The sequence below is a fragment of the Eurosta solidaginis genome, chromosome 2, assembly GCF_040869045.1.
Source record: "Eurosta solidaginis isolate ZX-2024a chromosome 2, ASM4086904v1, whole genome shotgun sequence".
Classification (NCBI taxonomy): domain Eukaryota; kingdom Metazoa; phylum Arthropoda; class Insecta; order Diptera; family Tephritidae; genus Eurosta; species Eurosta solidaginis.
In genome coordinates this window covers 11,079,882-11,100,610 of record NC_090320.1, presented here as the reverse complement: position 1 = coordinate 11,100,610, position 20,729 = coordinate 11,079,882, and the positions used below count along the sequence as shown (strand labels likewise).

At 39.6% G+C, this 20,729-nt stretch overlaps 2 protein-coding genes across 2 annotated transcripts; both read right to left on the bottom strand.

Annotated features, from left to right (window-relative positions):
• Nucleotides 1-302: 302 nt before the first annotated feature.
• Nucleotides 303-846, bottom strand: LOC137241974 (eggshell protein-like). The gene is made up of 2 exons (XM_067769349.1): nt 687-846; nt 303-627 (listed from the first exon to the last, which is right to left on the bottom strand). The coding sequence occupies exons 1-2, from the start codon at nt 739-741 to the stop codon at nt 398-400; spliced, it is 285 nt and encodes a 94-aa protein (XP_067625450.1). The 5' UTR covers nt 742-846; the 3' UTR covers nt 303-397.
• Nucleotides 847-6,602: 5,756 nt separating this feature from the next.
• On the bottom strand, nt 6,603-7,271 carry LOC137241973 (uncharacterized). The gene is made up of 2 exons (XM_067769347.1): nt 7,140-7,271; nt 6,603-7,084 (listed from the first exon to the last, which is right to left on the bottom strand). The coding sequence occupies exons 1-2, from the start codon at nt 7,192-7,194 to the stop codon at nt 6,816-6,818; spliced, it is 324 nt and encodes a 107-aa protein (XP_067625448.1). The 5' UTR covers nt 7,195-7,271; the 3' UTR covers nt 6,603-6,815.
• Between the last annotated feature and the right edge of the window lie 13,458 nt (nt 7,272-20,729).

The window sequence follows — 20,729 nt, the reverse complement described above, 5'->3', positions numbered from 1 at the left end:
CCCCTCTATTGTAAACCTAAATCAAAACAGCGATCAAAAAAATAATAACAAAGTTCAGCAAAGGCAAACAACTGACTGGCTTCCTCATATGCGTCAAGGTTTTTTCCAATCCCTCTCTCGGTGAGTATTGAAAATAATGTTTAATGCAGAATACAGGTCACTAGGTAGTGAATTGCGGCACCCGGTGGTATGCGTCACTTCAAAGTTTTAGATTTTTTACTTAGTTGATCTTGGTGTGCGATATAAATTTCCATTCAAATAGAGCCTACTGAAAAGCACATTCTTTAAGCAAAAGCCACAAGTTATAACTTAATACAGAAAGCTTATTATTCACATTTCTTTATTAAAAAACCAAGAACTAATGAATTTTTAGTTACAGATCAACTGTAGGAAACTCTTAATTTATGCAATTATTAAAAAATATATAAGGTATATCAACACCAGATCCGCGACCACCCGACTTGCCGCCACCCGACTTGCCACCACCCGACTTGCCACCACCCCACTTGCCACCACTTTTAACTCCGCCACCACCTGACTGGCCATAATCCGACTTGCCATCACTTTTAACTCTGCCACCACCCGATTGGCCACCTTTATCACACTGTTTCGCATCCCCAGGTTGGGCTGAAAACAATTGAAAAATAAAATTATAAAAATCCTCATCAAATTTAATAAAATCTTACCATCAGCCACGAGTGCTGCCAAAGCTAATAAGAAAAGTATAGTGAAGAATTTCATTTTGTCAAGAGGTCGAACCTTAGCAAACTGCTGAAACTACCCAAATTTGTGTTCCCTTTTATACCATACAATTTCTAAAGTGTTAAGCCAATACTATTGTTTTAAAACAACTGTATGACATAATATAGTATATAAATATATTTTTTTGGTGTATATCACAATCTCGAAACACAAAATTTCGATACACATAGTACCGATGCGACCAAATCCCGAGAATATATAACACCGACATAACCCCCAAGACCCGACCTTCAATCCCTACAACATGTAAATTGGAACATGATTCCTAAAAAAAAATACAGATCTTCGGTATTGTTGTACCATTTAAGACATCTCTGCCTTCGGCCGCGCTTTAACAAAATAACAAATATAAACCCGACAATGCGATCCGGTGTTTCTTGTCGGTGTTTTGTCGGGATAATGATTTTTTTGGGATTCTGAAAGTTGGGATTATAAGATGCATCAATATTTTGTTGAACATCAATAAGTACCGTTTTTTAAACGGTTTTATTTAGCTTGATTTGACAGGCTGGATGGTTGGCTGGCTGGCACGAATTTTGTAATTGAAATGTAAGTAACTTTCCGATAAGCTACAAGCTTGAAACTTGGAATATAGTTCGGAACCCAATAATAATGCAATAATAAGAAGGATCGAGATATTCACAAAAATCGTATTTGTGGTCCGATTTGGTCCATATTTGGAACACATAATACATACATGAATAGAAAGCGACCTATGATATCCGATTTGGCTCATATTTGGAACACATAATACTGTGACGAATATTAGTGACACTAAGTGATACTCCCATCACTAACCTGATACTAAGTAAATAAAGCCACAACAACAATAAAGCAAGCTGCTACACTTGTATGTACGTAAACAAATTAATCATTATGTCTGCACACATGCGTGCGGGGCAACAGAGAGAGATACTCACAAGCGCATGTCATCATCAACCGCTCACATATACACACGCATATGGATACAAATTGCAAATATACATGTATATAGGGTAAACAAGCATCAGGTTCACGAAATTACTAGACCTTAGGAGAAATGGGTGAACGAGGAAACCGAAGAGTATAAAAGCGGCACAGGCTGAGGCATCACGAATCAGTTTCGATTAAGACGCTATCTAGCGAGCAATAGCAGTATTATTTTGAAAATAGTTGGAGTGTTATTATGAAGTACTTTAATAAAGGCCATTTTTCCATTATTCAATATTGGAGTTATTTATTCAACAGTTTAGTGAGTCGAACCTTAGCACAAAGGTTGCAAATAAGGGGAATTGCAGTAAATTCGTTACAATTGGTGTCAGAAGAGGAATTGTTGATTAAATTCCGAAGACTTCGAATACAACTTGGTCATATCAAAGTTAAGTGAATTGAAGATCCAGCAACTGAAGAAGGAGTTGGGGAGCCGTAGGTTGAATACAACCGGCATTAAACTAGAACTTCAGGAACGACTACGACAGGCAATGGAATTAGAAGGAATTGACGTGGAAGATTATGACTTTCATCTTGATGGCGAGGAAACAACAAAACACAGAGCACAGACTTGAACATGATTTTAGTTGCAATATCTGCTCAAACAACGACAGTGTCATGTCAACTGGCAGAACAGAAGACATATATGGCATCTCAGCTGGAATCGCAAGATACACGTTTAACATCCAAGATGGAAGCACAGGAGGCACCTATTTCAGAAATGTCATCGCAAATGTCATCTCAACTGGAATCGAAGGAGACACGTATAACATCAAAGATTGAAGCACAAGAAACGTGTATTTCAAAAATGTCGGCACAAATTTCAGTACAGATATCATCTCAGATCTCCACACAACTAGAAGAGCAGGAAGTCCGTATATCATCTAAACTGGAAGCGCATATGGAAGAAAAACTAACCCAGTTTCAGTGGTCGACAGGATAAAATCGAGGCCGAGGTGGATGCTTTGAGAGGACGTATCAAGCAGTTACAACTAAATTGTCCAGCAGTTTCAGCGAGTAATCCAAAGGTAAAAACACCATCCTTTGACGGTTCTGTTCCTTGCCAGGTCCCTAAGCTACAGTTTGAGAAAACCGCAGCAGTGAACAACTGGAATGCGGAAGATAAAGTTGCTGCACTACTCGTGGCATTGAAAGGGCCTGCACCGGAAATCTTACAGACGATTCCAGAGTACGAACGGAACAGTTATGAGGCATTGATGGCTGCTGTAGAACGACGTTATGGAAGCGAGCATAGAAAACAGATATTCTAAATTGAGTTGGAAAACCGCTACCAAAAAGCAAATGAAACATTGCAGGAGTTTTCTTCAGATATTGAAAGATTGGCTCATCTTGTAAATGCGGACGCACCCGTGGAATACGCGGAAAGGGTAAAAATCCAGAGTTTTATAAATGGCATAGGGACGTTGAAACAAAGCGAGTTACATACGCAAACCCAAAGCCAACATTCGCAGAAACGGTATCACATGCTCTGATTCAGGAAGCAGCGTCGCTTCTGTGTAAGCCAGTTTTCAAAGCACGACGTGTGGAAGTAGAAAGGCCAGAGTGGGTAGACGCAATATTGGAGGCGCTGAAAGGATCGCAAAAGCGGAGTTAAAGAGTTATCAAATGCTTCAAATGCGGCAAGCCCGGTCACATTGCACTTTATTGCGATCTTGGTCCTGGTAGTTCCAACTTGGGTGGCGGTAAACGCAAAGCTGGAGGAGATGAGCAAGAGCGTGCCAGATGTAAAAATCGAGAGCTAGCTCCAGCTATTGAATGTCCTGTGATATCTGTGTCCCAAATTGGAAGGAAATCAAGCAGTCTTACCGTAAGAGGGAATGTGGATGGCAAGGAGCGTGTACTGACTGTAGATACGGGCGCATCTCATTCCTTGATTCGATCTGATTTAGTCAACAGGAGAGTAAAACCGTTACCTGGAGCAAGGTTGCGTACGGTAACAGGCGAGTATAACCAAGTCCAGGGAGAAGTGATATGTGAAGTCCTAATTGGGAAGGTCATGGTTCTACACAAATTCGCTGTGGCGGAGATCGTTGATGAAGTCATATTGGGAGTGGACTTCTTAGATGACCATGACATCAGGATCGATATGCGGAGAAAGATTATGCGCTATAAGAACCAGGATATACCACTTAACTTTAGTTTGGAGAAAGGGTTCAGCAGTAATCGGATACTGGTGGAGAAGACTCGACAAAGACCACGGAAGTCAAAGGTAAAGGTTGCTGGAACGAATGGGCCAAACAAAACAAAATCAAAGATACCTGCGAGAGAAACAATGGCATTGACAACCCCGAACGGACGCACTAAAACGAAGGAAAGAATTTTCCAGAAAGAATGTAAGGGTGGTTTCAAGCCAGCGCGCACTACTATTGTGAAACGTCAAGGCGATACTGATAATGCAAAGTCAATCCGTCAAGATCAAGCTCTGCGAAGTAGTTCTTCATTTGACCAAACAACAGAGTGCGAGGGAACAACCCAGGGTAATGAGGAGTAAGATGAAACACAGGTACGACAAGAAAAATAATTCGGAAGGTTTCCGGGAGGGAGATTTGGTACTGCTATACAACCCTCACCGGCGGAAAGGTGTCCCATCCGAAGTTTGGTGCAGTTGGGAAGGCCCGTACAGAGTTGTGAAGAGGATCAGTGATGTCATCTACCGCATACAAACAATTGGGAAACCACAAAACAGAAAGGTGGTTTATTGGAGAGGCTAGCAGCGGTTAGATCGAGAGATTTGTCTGATCGGGACGATCAGACTTAGGTGGAGGGCAGTGTGATGAATATTAGTGACACTAAGTGATATTCCCATCACTAACCTGATACTAAGTAAATAAAGCCACAACAACAATAAAGAAAGCTGCTACACTTGTATGTACGTAAACAAATTAATCATTATGTCTGCACACATGCATGCGGGGCAACAGAGAGAGATACTCACAAGCGCATGTCATCATCAGCCGCTCACATATACACACGAATATGGATACAAATTGCAAATATACGTTCAGGTTCACGAAATTACTAGACCTTAGGAGAAATGGGTGAACGAGGAAACCGAAGAGTATAAAAGCGGCACAGGCTGAGTCATCACGAATCAGTTTCGATTAAGACGCTATCTAGCGAGCAATAGCAGTATTATTTTGAAAATAGTTGGAGTGTTATTGTGAAGTACTTTAATAAAGGCCATTTTTCCATTATTCAATATTGGTGTTATTTATTCAACAGTTTAGTGATTCGAACGTTAGCAGAAGGGTTGCAATTAAAGGGAATTGCAGTAAGTTCGTTACAATACAAGAATAGAAAGCGACATATGAAAAAAATCGCCGATATGTGGCGCAAAGATCGATATATTCAAAAAAATCGTATTTTTGGTTCGATTTGGTCCATATTTGGGACACATAATACATACATGAATAGAAAGCGACCAATGATGTCCGATTTGGCTCATATTTGCAACAGATATTACATACAGTCCGATAGAAGTGACACCAAAGTATTTTGGAGTTGGAGGAGGGACAAGTATACGTGGCGCAGAGTCGAGTAAAGTCTTTGGAAGGATTATGTATTGAGGACTTAGATTGAAACAAATTGTCAGGAAAGAGTCCTTGTAATAATGAGTCACTAAATGAACTAAATAGAATGAGAAATAATAGGCAATTAAATAAAGACTAAAAACTTGAAAATAACGCGTCCAACGCTTTAATTTAATTGTCTGAACAACGCCCTAGATTGATGAGGGGTGTGATGAGTAGTACCTAAGACCTGCCTAATTATTTTCTAGCTTTTAGTATTATTATTACTTCATGTAAGTATTGTTTTCAATAAAACCGTTTAACCGTTAGAGGATATTGATGACAATTTGTGATCGGTCGCACCTATTAGGTGGGGCGAAGCACTGCTACAACAACAACAACCGGGCAAATCAATATCAGGAAAACCGCCTCCCACATTGCCTTCAATACTAGCATGTTGTTAAGTATCTGGACTGTTTCCTGTTGATGCCAGCTGTAGACGGGGAACTGTACGATATTTGCGTAGTGTTGGGACTACATATTAGAAATGATACAGATAGTATCATAATAATAGAACCATATTTGTGAGTACTATAACCAGATCGGCTAGTATATTCATATTTGTAATAGGGCTTAGGTAGGCCTACTACACCGAAGATCCTACGTTCACGCCACGGGCAAAGCAACATCAAAATTTTAGAAACAAGTTTTTTCAATTAGAAGAAAATTGTTCTAGGCAGGGTCGTCCCTCGGCAGTGTTTGGCAAGCACTCCAAGTGTATTTCTGCTATCAAAAGCCTCTTAGTGAAAACTCATCTGCCTTGCAGATGTCTTTCGGAGTCGACATAAAATGAGCAGGTCCCGTCCCTCCAAATTGTAGGAAAAACTAAAAGGAGCAGGACGCAAATAGGAAGTGAAGTCCGGCCTTAAATCTTGTCGAAGGTTATTGCGCCTTACATATATTTTGAATTGGACTCACCTCACGTTGATAATTGTGTTAGAGTTGCTGTGAAGCTGTGGATTGAAACCCCTCTATTGTAAACTTAAATTAAAACAGCGACCAAATAAATAATAACAAAGTTCAGCGCAAAGGCAAACAACTGATTTGCTTCCTCATATGCGTGGAGTGTTTTCCAATCCCTCTCTATATGGGTAGTGAAAATAATTTTTAATGCAGTATACGGATCACTAGGTATTGTATTGGGGCACCCGGTGGTAGGCGTAACTTCAAAGTTTAAGATTTTTTACTTAGTTGATCTATATAAATTTCCACTCAAATGGAGCCTATTCAAAAGCACATCCTTCAAGCAAAAACAAGAAGTTATAACTTAATACAGAAAGCTTATTATTCATATTTTTTATTAAAAAAGCAATTTTTTAGTTACAGATCAAGTATAGGAAACTTTTAATTTAGGTATGTTTAGGCGTTAATAAATCATATTCAAAAGTAGAAATTATACGAATAGTAGTTATAGTTAGTTGAGTTCATCGCTGTGAAGCTTTTTCCAGACGGATGACCACCAGTTCAGAAAATATTTCCAGAATACATACAGTCTCAAGGACTAAGCATACGACCCACAGTTCCAAAAGTAATACCACTATGTCCAGATTCGCGACCACCCCACTGGCTACCACGTCCAGATCCGCGACCAACTGACTGGCCACCACCTCCAGATCCACGACCACCCGACTGGCCACCACCTCCAGATCCACGACCACCCGACTGGCCACCACCTCCAGGTCCGCCACCACCACGTCCAGATCCGCCAACACCCGACTGGCCATTTCCACCACACCCGAAACAATTACCATTCCCTGGTTTGGCTGAAAACAAAAAATTAAATTATAAAAATCCTCATCAAATTTAATAAAAACTTACCATCAGCAACGAGTGCTGCCAAAGCTAATAAGAAAAGTATAGTGAATAATTTCATTTTGTCAAAAGGTTGAACCTTAGCAAACTGCTGAAACTACCTAAATTTATATTCCTTTTATACCATTTCTAAAATTTTAAGCAAATAGTACTGTTTTAAAACAATGTTTACAATATTATACCACGTAAACATATTCTTTGGGTGTATATCACAATCCCGAAACACAAAATCGGACATAGTCCCGATACGACCAAATCCCGAGAATACATAACCCCAACATAACCCCCAAACCCCGACTTTCAATCCCTACAACACGTAAATTGGAACACATGATTTCATAAAAAATACAGATCTTCGGTATTGTTGTACCATTTAAGATATATCTGCCATCGGCCGCGCTTCAACAAAATAACCCCTAACCAATCCAACATCGGCTACGAGATCCACAGTATTTCTGCACAGAACACCTTTCTGCGTAGCCGGCCTTCGGCCCCGCTTAAGAGAAAAACAATAGAACACCGACAACGCGATTCGGTGTTTCTTGCCGGGATTTCGTTATGTCTGAATTGTGTTTTGCCGGGATTATTAATTTTTCGGAATAATGAGGTATACCCGTTTTTTTGTATTCAAATTAAAAATTATGTTCTTTGAAGAGTATGGCCTCAGTTAATTATTTCGGCGTCACCTTCGATTCCAAGTTACTGCGAAGAAAATATATTGACGTTGCAATATCCAAGGCTACAAAAGAAATTACGGTGTGCAGGCGCATCGCAGGCCAGTCTAGGAGATGCATGGCCAATGTCTCGTCACCCTTCAGAATATATTCAGAATTTGTTTGACATATCGAGAAACTCTATACTATTTATTGTAGTGGAACACACAGCCAGTGTTAAAGGTTTCCACAGAGACCGGGCGCCATGCCATTTGAAAGGTTCCCGAACATCTATTACATGGTTCTACTCGTATTCACCATATGTCTGTGCGCAGAGATTAACTTGCAACGTGGCTACCTAAATGAGAGCATGCTATTGTTGAGTTCAGAATATTCTTTATTCTTTCAATCGCTCGAAGAATCGGCAAATAAAAATAACGTGAACAGGATTAGATTGGTTTTGTTGGGCCACTTGAGGGCAGTGCGCTGGCACAACGTATAGATGGCACCACTCACAAATTGTCATCACAGTCCTATAACAGTTTCAACAGGACTGGACCATAGGGATGCCTCCGTTAAAGGCGAAGGTTTCTCCTCAATAATGAAAGCATCTTTATACTTAGCAATAGACCGACCGAACAACGTCCAACCGATATAAAAATCCTTAAGAGTCCTCGACTGTGGAGAAACTGAATCGCCAAGCAGCTAGCAACACCACCCGGCATCCGACTAGTTTTGGCTACGGCACGCAAAGGAGTGGAGAAAAAAGACAAACTGAAATCTCTATAGCAATAGGGACTCAAAAGATTAAAAATAAGCTCAGGAAATAACAGGCATTTCTTAGAAAACCGTATTGGATTTAATTTGCAGCCTGCGACGCGCCAAAGCATTGTTAAGGTAATACAATGAAAAGCGATATGAAGTTCCGATGCATCTTTTGAAGTTAATTCGAGCATAACAACTGGGATACTTACAGATTCCAGGTTCAGAACAGTCATCCTCTCGAGAGAGGAGCGGTGAACGGAATAAGTATGGGGAAGTGAAGTAGTTAACTGGTTCACGGATGGGTCGAAGTTGGAAGGGAAAGTTGGAGCAGAGGTATTCTGTCAGAAGCTCGATGAAGGCCGCAAGTTTAAGTTGCCTGATAGGAAGTTTCAGCGATTAAGGATGCGGTGGATGAGGTGCAGTCCAGTGTCGCTTCATCTTTTTTATGGCAAAGTCGTAACCGGATCACGTTTAAATTCGAAAATTATTTTGATTACCGAAGCCAAAACACAAGCACTTTGTTATGTGACATGTTTTTAAACATTTTTTTTGTAAAGATTTGTCGTTGAGCAATTAGAGTGAGTAAATAATAATAAAATACTAATTATCGTATTATTTGATCATATGGGTAAACTTATTTTTAGCGTAAAAAAGATGAATAGCCAAGTTCACTTCAATGACACCACCCACACATCGCTAACATGTGTTTTAGAGCCAGCAATAGGAACTATGCCAGTGAATATAAACGAAGAAATGATAAAAGGCTGATAATCATTTTCGGATTCAGGTGTCCGTAGCCCCATTGGATAAAATACTTTTTCCACCTGAAATGAAGAAAGCTCCTTGAAAATACCTTGCCAGTTTTTCAAAAACGTGTCTGACGAGAAATTTGACCGGGAAATCAAGCTACACTTTTGCACTGTTCCTGCGCATCTCGGAGTTCTTAAGAGGATTTCATGTCGTTGGCTGGCTGTTGTCGAAGTCTTGGAACGGAATGGTTTTTCATACGATTTTAATATAGCTACAGTAAAGCAAAATGTTCTTTATTTATAATTCTACTGTAGTTCTTCACAATTACAATACTCGCGTTGTTTTTGTTGTGTTAACAGTGATTCGCCCATTCAACGGGCACGCCCACTAACAAATTTTCATTAAAAGTTCTCTAACGGGAGTCCAAGGAAACTGGCAGTAGGTAGGTTACACATTACAATTGAAAAGATGGTTGGTGTCATGTGGGGACACATCGCATGCAGGACATACATTACGTATGTCGGGGATGATTCTGGACAAGTAAAAGTTTAACCTGTTACAGTACCCAGAACGAAGTTTGGCCAAGGTGACTCCCTTGGTAGTGAGCTTTCTTCTAATGCAAGGGTAGGATATTGTATATTAATAACAGGGTTCCCGGGCGCGTCCTGGCAAAAGCGTTTACCAATTCGCGTTCTTTAATTAAAGCGTTTAAAATAAAACGGAATGACCATGGCTTGGACTGCGCTTCTTCGATACTCTTAGTTCGCCTCGTTCACCTATTTCTTGCAGGGTCTAGACTTTTCCTGAACAACCATCTCGAATAAATGCTTACTTATTTCTCGTTTATGTACCTCTTATACGCTGGATAACGGGATGGTTTTCTGGACCCCGCGAGTATTACCAAAATGTCGGTGTTCGTAAAACACAGCGGCTATGACAACAACATCCACCATGGTCGTAAATATAATGGTGAATATACATTCATCCTGTGGATAGTGCGGACAAGGCGCCTGCATCGCAGGCATTGATCAGGCTTCGTTATATCGGTTAACAGCTCTTTGACTAAAGCACTCTTACTAACTTTGAATTTAGGAGGGCAGTACTGTATTAATACCATCAGTATAGATTTCAATATATGAAAGTTGCGATCCGTAAAGCTAGGCAGCAGGTTAAGTCTTTGTAGTATACAAAACCATTTCCCGTCATGTTTACCCCGTTGACAATCTAGAGACTATCTCATTGTTGGACTGAAAGAGACTTGAAAATCTTGGGTGACAAATTTGAACTGCCGCTGGATTGAAGGCAAGAAGCATATGCTTCAGACATACCCGCCTTCCAGACAAATTCATTAAAAATGCAAACAGATACGAGTAAAACTAATTAGTGTACCTTTTGTTCTTTTATGTGTTTATTCATTAATAATACAAACATGATATCACATAGCCTGTCTCGATTCAATAGCACAATTAAACTGTGCAAATATATTGTAACGAATTTGGTGCAAATCCTCTTATTTGCAATCCTCTGCTAAGTTCGAATCACTAAACTGTTGAATAAATAACTCCAATTTGTAATAACGCAAAATGGGCTTTATTAAAGTACTTCACAATAACACTCAAACTGTGCAACTACTAGCTCGCTTAATAACCAAATTGATTGATAGCTCCAATAAAACTCTACTATTCAAAATAATACTGCTCTTGCTCGCTAGATAGCGTCTTAGTCGAAACTGCTTGGCAACTCAAATCAAACTGAATTCCAGTGCCTCTACAATTGCCGCCTTTTATACTCTTTGATTTCAACCTTCGCATCTTCTAGGCGCTTCCAGAATCTACTAGTCCAGCAGCTCTCAAACTTCTCAGCTGTAACTACAATTGAAAAATTTTATAGTTTTTCTCATTGCAGGAGTATCTCTGATATATGCATGTGTTTGTGCATTGACTCTCCGCTGCTCGTATACGTACATGGTACATATACGTAGACGCAGTTATTGTTTCGTTTATGTAGATACATGATGATTGAATTATTGATGTGCATTCACGTCACTGCTTAGCATCGGCTTAGAGACGGCAGCACTCCTTACTTTTGCTAATATTCGTAACAATATAAACAAATCACTTGCAAACTTTCTTTTGAAAACAGCGAAATATTTTCTTTGTGCTCATTACCTGAAATCTAGAAGTTTCTACTTTATTTTTATTCACACAATCCACCAGTGATTAAACAAAGCCCACAAAACCGTCTAGATTTTTGACTCCATTAGGCACTCAATAAAGCTCATTATAATTGAGACGGGATCTCGTCGGAGTTATTTCGGGACTATTCCGGTATCATTTGGGGATCCTTCCGGGATCATTTTGGGATGGTTTTCAGGATCCCGTTAGGGTAATTTCGGGATTTTTCGGGATGATTTTGGGACCCTTCCGGCATCAATTTTGGATCAGTTTCGTGATCCGTCCGGGATCGCAACAGGGTAATTTCGGAACTATTCTGGGATAATTTGGGGCCCTTCCGGCATTATTTCTGGATAGTTTTCGGGCCCGTCCGGTAACCCGTAAGGGTTATTTCGGGATTCGGAAGTATTCCAAGATCATTTGGGAATCTTTCCTGGATCATTTCTGGATGGTTTTCGGGATCCCGTGGGGGTTATTTCGGCACTATTCCGGGATGATTTTGGGACCCTCCCGGCATCAATTTTGGATCATTTACGTGATCCGTCCGGGATCGCAACAGGTTAATTTCGGGACTATTCCGGTATAATTTGGGGACTCTTATGGTATTATTTCTGGATGATTTTCGGGATCGGTCCGAGTACCTGTCAGGTTAATTTTGGGACTTTTTCGGGACTATTTCGGGATCGTTTTGGAACCCTTACGGGATCATTTCTGGATAGTTGTCGGGATCAGCCCGTGATCCCGTGAGGGTCATTTCGGGACTTTTTCGGGATCTTTTCGGGACCCTTCTGGGATCATTACTGTATGGTTTTCGGAACCCCATCACGGTAATTTCGGGACTTTTTCGGGATCATTGCTGTATGGTTTTCGGGACCCCGTCAGAGTAATTTCGTGACTTTTTCGGGATCATTTGGCGGCCCTTCCGGCACCATTTCGGATGTCCTTTCGGGACTACTACGGGATCATTTGGGTACCCTTCAGGCATCATTTCTGTATAGTTTTCGAGATCCGTTTGGGATCCCATCAGGGTAATTTCGGGACTATTTCGGGATAATTTGGGACTCCTCAGGGATCATCTCTGTATGGTTTTCGGGATTTGTCCGTGATCCCGTCGTGATCATTTAAGGACTCTTCGGAACCGGTAGTTCAGCAGACATGCCTTTTTAAATTATGAGCTTTCATGGCCATGGGTTTGTTGCAAATTATTCGTAATTAAAATTCGGTATGTTTTATCTTTAATACCTCACACAGCTTTTTCATTATATTTTTGATTTTTTTAAATGAATCCTGTAACGAATTGTTATAACTATAATTACACTTCTTGTAATATTTTAAACAACTAATAAATACCCGAAAAAGCAACACTATTTTCATCTAAAAAATACTCTTTGGTTTTAGCTAATTGTAGTTTCACTCCTTTGTTCTATGAATAGTAATTCCTTCACACCCTCATATCAATTAATTTAACTTAAAAACAAAATGTATTTTTTTAATTCGAAAAAACTGTATTGTACTATTCACGTAAGCGTGCCTTTCAGGTTAACAGCTTATTTAGTTATTTTTTTTTTACTGTATTACAAAAATAAAATACATTGACAAAACAATTTTGAAACAGATAACATGATAAGCAGGCTAACGTGAATAGCCCATATATTTTAGTTTCTCCTTGCGGATGGGGCCGCGGGTAAAGGCTAGTAAATCATATTCAAAAGTAGTAATTATACGAATAGTAGTTATAGTTGTGTTCATCGGTGTGAAGCTTTCTCAGATGGGTGATCACCAGTTCAGAAAATATATCCAGAATGCGTACAGTCTCAAGGACTAAGTATAAGACCCACACTTCCAAAAGTCCTACCAATATGTCCAGATTTGCGACCACCCCACTGGCTACCACGGCCGGATCCGAGACTACCCGACTGGCCACCACCTCCAGATTAGCCAACACCCGGCTTGCTGCCTTTATACCCAAACCCCAAACAATTCGCAAACTCAGGTTTGGCTGAAAACAATTGCAATAAAAAATTATAAAAATCCTCATCAAATTTAATAAAAGCTTACCATCAGCCACGAGTGCTGCCAAAGCTAATAGGAAAAGTATAATGAATAATTTCATTTTGTCAGGAGGTCGAACCTTAGCAAACTGCTGAAACTACCCAAATTTGTAGTCAGTTTTATAGCATACAATTTCTAAAGTGTTAATCAAATACTATTGTTTTAAAACAATTGTTACTATATTATACCATATAAACATATTTTTTGGGTGTATATCACAATCCCGAAACCCAAAATTTCGATACATATAGTCCCGATACGGCCAAATCCCGAGAATACATAACACCGACATAACCCTCAAATCCCGACCTACAATCCCTACAACATGTAAATTGGAACACATGATGATACAGATATTCGGTATTGTTGTACAATTTAAGATATTTCTGCTTTCGTCCGCGCTTTAAAAAAAAAAACCAATACAACACCGACAACGCGATCCAGTGTTTCTTGTCGTGATTTCGCTGTCGAGATTTTGCTATCTCTGGATTGTGTTTTGTAGGGATTATGAATTTTTTGGGATTCTAAAAGTTATTATTATAAGGTGCACCCATACTTTTTTGAACATCAATAAGTACCGTTTTTTTGTATTCAAATAAAAAATATTGGTCTTTGAAGAGTGTGGCCTCAGTTAATTATCTCAGCGTCACCTTCGATTCCAAGTTACTTTAAAGAAAACATATTGATGTTGTTATATCGAAGAAAAGAGACAAACTGAAATCTGTATAGCAATAGTGACTCAAAAAATTAGGGATGAGCTCAGGAAATACCAGACATATCTTAGAAAACCATATTGGATTTAAATCGCAGCCTGCGACCCACAAAAGCTATACTAAGGCAATACAAAGAAAATCGATTTAAAGTTCCGATTAATCTTTTGGAGTTTATTTGAGCATAACAACAGGGACTTACAGATTCCAGGTTCGGAACAGTCATTCTTTCGAGTGGTGAATGGAATACATATGGGGTAGTGGAGTCGCTAACTGGTTCACGGATGGGTCGAAGTTGGACGGGAAAGTTGGAGCAGGTTAGACGCTGGTTGTAAGCCCCAAGTTAAAGTTTCCTGATCGGAAGTTACGGCAATTATGGATGCGGTGGATGGGATGCAGTCCAGTGCCGCTTTTGGCAAAGTCGTAACCGGCTCCCGTTCAAATTTGAAACTTATTTTGATTAGCTAAAACAAAAGCACTTTGTCATATGACGTGTTTTTAAACATTTTTTCTTGTAAATATTTGTCGTTGAGCAACTAGAGTGAGTAAATAATAATAAAATACTAATTATCGTATTATTTGATCATATGGGTAAACTTATTTTTAGCGTAAAAAATATGAATAGTCAAGTTCACTCCAACGACACCACCCACAATTCGCTAACATGTGTTTTAGAGCCAGCAATAGAAACTATGCCAATGAATATAAACGAAAAAACGATAGCAGGCTGATAATCAGGGCAACCCAAAATATGCAAACGCATGTTTTTTATCAGGCAAGTAAGCAACAAACCAATGAAATATGTATACATTTCTCCACGAAACATGAAGTTGAGCTATATTTCAAAGAGCATATTTTTGCATATTTTGCAATAAATTCTTATTTATGAGCATATTTTGCAAAGGGGAATTAGCGACCAGAAATCAGCTGATGCATACGATTCAATTTGAAGTCAGTTCGTCGTAGTTTTCCTCAATTAATGCTTTCAGCTTTGCTCGGCATTTGATTTCAATTTGTCTACATTACTTTGTAACATTTTTGATTTCGACATAGATTTGTATATCGATGAGCACCATCACAGGGCATTTATAAGGTTATATGTATTTCATACATATGAGTATCCCGCCGTTGTGTTTTCATTTTCGAAGTTATTAATGCAGCATCAGAGACTGTATGTACAAAATTTTTGTTATGAAAGTTTATTTTTCATCAAAGTTTTTATATTTTAGAACATGGGAAGACCCAAAGTTAAACATGCAACGAAGCTTGCTTTATATGCACAGCGTTTCCCAGATTTTCAGACTGATGGACGAGCTCATAAGCTACATAAGACTCTTCTGGCCAAGAAAACGAACGAAATTCAGCAAATGCTTACACAAAATACAACTGTCTTACAGAGTGAACAGTTAGTGAAATATATGTGTGAAACTTTTTTGTGTGCTGACATTCCCTTGCACAAAATGAGAAGTAATAGTCTAAGAATTTTTTGTGAAAAATATATGGAGAAAACAAAAAAACACTCATAATGTTTGAAAAAGCAGATCATGTCGCGAATGCATGTCTGTTCGATGATTCCGTTAAGCTCTTGGATGAATACACCAGCAAAAACAAAATTTTGCTCTGTATAACTGATGCAGCACCGTACATAACTAAAGCAGGCAAGGTTATCTCAGTATTCTACCCAAAGCTTACGCACTTAACATGTTTAGCCCACGCACTACATCGTGTTTGTGAGAAAATCAAGGATCAGTACCCTGAGGTTGACAAGTTAATTTCAAATGTGAAAAATATATTTCTAAAAGCGCCTTCACGCTTAACACTCACAACTTCAAAGAAATCGAGCCAGATTTGCCATTACCTCCGCATCTTATTGTTACACGTTGGGGAACTTGACTGCAAGCTATTCAGTACTATGCGGAAAACTCAACGAGGAAAATCAAACGAATTGTTAGTGCTTTAAATTATGAGGGGTCTCAGTGCATTAAAGTTGCCCAACAATTGCTATCTGCTACGGTGCGACAACAAATAAATTGTATTCAATAAAATTTTGCATTCCTGGCCAGTTCAATTACAGATTTCCAAACGACCGGCTTGTGCGAACAAATGAAAAAAGTCCTACGTGCCAAGGAGATAATTGATGCCGTTAGTGTTACAACAGTGCAAAAAAAATTCACAGAGGTATTACAAAAAATAATTTCAGTGTTACAGCAAATAGGGGGAACAATTTTCTGTAGATCAAGTAAATAACTCAAACGATGTTATTGAAAAGTATACAGTTGATGAAACTTTAGCTTTTAAGTATGCACCGATTACTTTGGTTGATGTAAAAAAACTCCGCTCTTCAATGTATAAAAACTTGCTCCGGGACAACAGACAAAACTTTTGTTTTGAAAATCTTGCGAAACACCTTGTTATTTATTGTAACAAAACTTGAACTGAACCTGAGTTTTTAATAAAGGCTGAACTGCTATTCATTTTTTAATCTATTTAAATAATGCTTATAATACGGGTTTCTGTTTATATTGAAGGCATGAAAAAATGTCCATTTTAACCTTTTATTTGCTAGTACTTATTAAAAAAAGTGAATACCACAAAAAACAAGAAGAATGTGACATTAGTAACTATATATATGCAACACTTTCTGAATTATATTCTCATATATATATATATATTGTTATGAATATTAGCAAAACTAAGGAGTGCTGCCATCTCTAAGCCGATGCTAAGCAGTGACGTGAATGCACATCAATAATTCAATCATTATATATGTATCTACATAAACGAAACAATAACTGTGTCTACATATATGTACCGTATACGTATACGAGCAGCGGAGAGTCAATGCACAAACACATGCATATATCTGAGATACTCCTATAAGTATGCAATGAGAGAAGCTATAAAATCGTGCAATTGTAGTTACAGCTGAGAATTTTGAGAGCTGATGACAACTAGTAGATTCTGGAAGCGCCTAGAAGATGCGAACGTTGAAATCAGAGAGTATAAAAGGCAGCAAATGTAGAGGCGCTGGAATTCAGTTTGATTTGAGCTATCAAGCAGTTATTGATTAAGCACGCAACCTGGCGGGCAATAGTAGAGTTTCATTTAAACTATCAATCAGTTTGGTTGTTAAGCAAGCTAGTTGCAAAGTATAAGTGTTATTGTGAAGTACTTTAATAAAGGCCATTTTTCCATTATTCAATATTGGAGTTATTTATTCAACAGTTTAGTGATACGAACTTAGCAAAAGGGCAAATAAGAGGATTTGCAAGTAAATTCGTTACAATTGGTGTCAGAAGAGGAATTGTTGAATAAATTTCAGAGGACAACAAGGACATGGCAAAGTTAAGTGAATTGAAGATCCAGCAACTGAAGAAGGAGTTGGAGAGCCGTGGATTAAATACAAGCGGCGTTTAACTCGAACTTCAGGCACGGCTACGAGAGGCAATGGAAGCAGAAGGAATTGATGTGGAGGAGTATGTCTTTTATCCTGATGGGACGAGACAACAACAAAAATTGAAGAGAAAAACGAAACATCGCAGACAGTTACGAGCACAGACTTGAACATGATATTGGCTGCAATAGCTGCTCAAACATCGACAGTAACATCAATGTCGTCGCAAATATCATTCCAACTAAAATCACAGGAGGTACGCATTTCAGAAATGGCGTCGCAAGTAACATCACAATTGGAAGAACAGAAAACGTATATGTCATCACAGATGAAATCCCAAGAGACACGAATAACATCCAAGATGGAAACACAGCTCGAAGAACAGAAGACATATATGGTATCCCAATTGGAATCGCAGGAGAACCGTATAACATCCAAGATGGAAACACAATTGGAAGAACAGAAAACACACATGGCGTCACAAATTGCAGAACAATTAAAAGAACAAGAGGCACGCATAACATTACAGCTCGAAGCACAAGAAGAGCGTATCTCAACAAAGCTGGAGGCACAGGAAACAAAATTCTCATCGCAGCTGGAGGCTGTTAGTGAACGACAAAATAAAGTGGAGGCCGAGATGGATGCTTTGAAAGATCGGATTCAGGAGTTACAATTGAACCGTCCAATCACTTCAACGTCTACTCTGAAGGTAAAATCCCCAACGTTTGATGGTTCTGTTCCATTCCAGGTATTTAAGCTCCAATTTGAGAAGACGTCGGCAGCGAACAACTGGAATGCTGAAGATAAAGTTGCAGCACTCATCGTAGCATTGAAAGGACCAGCTGCCGAAATCTTACAGACTATTCCAGAGTACGAACGGAACAGTTATAACACATTGATGGCTGCTGTAGAACGACGTTATGGAAGCGAGCATAGAAAACAGATATTCCAAATTGAGTTGCAAAACCGCTACCAAAAAGCAAATGAGACATTGCAGGAGTTTGCTTCAGATCTTGAAAGATTGGCTCATCTTGCAAATGCGGACGCACCCGTGGAATACACTGAAAGGGTAAAAATCCAGAGCTTCATAAATGGCATACGGGATGTGGAAACGAAGCGGGCTACATATGCGAATCCAAAACTAACATTTGCTGAAACGGTATCCCACGCACTGACTCAGGAAACAGCGTCACTTTTGAGTAAGCCCGCATAAAAAGCTCATCGCGTGGAAGTGGAAAGGCCAGACTGGGTAGACACAATTTTGGAAGCATTGAAGGGTACGCAGCAGAAGAATAATGATGCAGTCAAATGCTTTAAGTGTGGAAAGCCAGGGCATATTGCGCGTTATTGCAACACCAACCCTAACAGTTCCAATAATGTGGGTGGTCGTAAAAGCAGAGCAGAAGGAGATGAGCAAATCTCCAAGACCACTTAATCGTTAAACTAAATCGAGTCAGCCGCAAGGGGCGGCAGCTGGCTTCCACAATTGAATGCCCCATAATCTCTATCTCGCAGATTGGAAGAAGATCGAGCAATCTTACTGTTGGAGGACATGTGGATGGAAAGGAACGTTTACTGACTGTAGATACGGGTGCATCTCATTCCATCATTCGAGCGGATTTAGTCAACAAAAAGATAAGACCATTGCTTGGAGCAAGATTACGTACAACCACGGGAGAGGACACCCAGGTAATTGGAGAAGTAGAATGTGAAGTAGCAATTGGGAACGTCACGGTATTACACAATCTTATAGTGGCAGGTATTGTTGATGAAATCATAATTGGAGTGGACTTCTTAATCAACCAAGGCATAAAAATCGACATGCAAAGCAAGACTATGCGATATAAGAACATGGGTATGCCACTTAATTTCGGCTACGAGAGAGGCTACAGCAGTAAACGAGTGCTGGTGGAAGAGAGTCAGCAAATACCACCAAAATCAGAAGCAGTCATCTGGGCAAAGGTTGATGGAGATTGTGGGACAAACAAATTGTGGGTTGTCAAAGCAGCAAACAAATCAGCGCCGAACATACTTGTAGGAAAAACCCTGGCTATGACAAAACAAGATGGATGTATTCCGGTAAGAGTACTCAATGAGTTCAAGTCACCACTCAAACTGACCAAAGGAGCTATTTTGGGAAGATGCCAAGAGGCTAAAGTAATTATTAACTGTGAACAGCTCCAGGAACACGTTTCATCTAGTAATACTGATCTTTCAAGTGACATCACGGCATGGACGGAGGGGCTAGAGGAAGATTATCAGAGTAAGACAAAGCAACTACTCCTAAAGTACGCAAACATATTTGACCAGGATGGTTCCAAACCAGGCCGCACCAATGTTGTGAAACATCAAATTGACACTGGAGATGCGAGGCCGATCCGTCAAGCTCCACGTAGTGTTCCACTGGCGAAGCGGGAAGTTGTAAGTCAAATTATACAAGAAATGAGCGACAGCGGCGTCATCGAACCATCAGCTAGTCCATGGAGCTCACCGGTAGTACTTGTAAAGAAGAAGGATGGAAAAATGAGGTTTTGCGTGGACTACCGGAAGTTGAATGACGTTACGAAAAAGGATAGTTACCCATTGCCAAGAATTGACGACACTCTGGACTCGCTATCTGGTACGGAATGGTTTTCCACACTGGACTTGAAAAGCGGCTACTGGCAAGTGGAGGTGAAGGAGGAAGACAAAGAGAAAACAGCCGTCAGCGTCGGAGATGATCTTTGGCAATTTACAGTAATGCCCTTTGGACTATGTAATGCACCAGCTACTTTCGAGAGACTCATGGATCAGGTATTGAAAGGACTCCATTGGAAAACATGCTTGGTGTACCTGGACGACATCATCGTATTGGGCAAGAATTTTGATGAACATCTTAAGAACTTGGAGGAAGTTTTCCAAAGAATAGCTGGCGCTGGTCTGAAATTAAGTCCCAAAAAGTGTGCGCTGTTTAAAAAGGAAGTAAATTATTTGGGTCACAAGGTAACGACAGAGGGCATCTGCACTGCGAACGAAAAGATAGAGGCTGTAAAGGATTGGCCAAGACCACAGAACCTACATGAATTAAGAAGTTTCCTTGGGCTGTGCACATATTACCG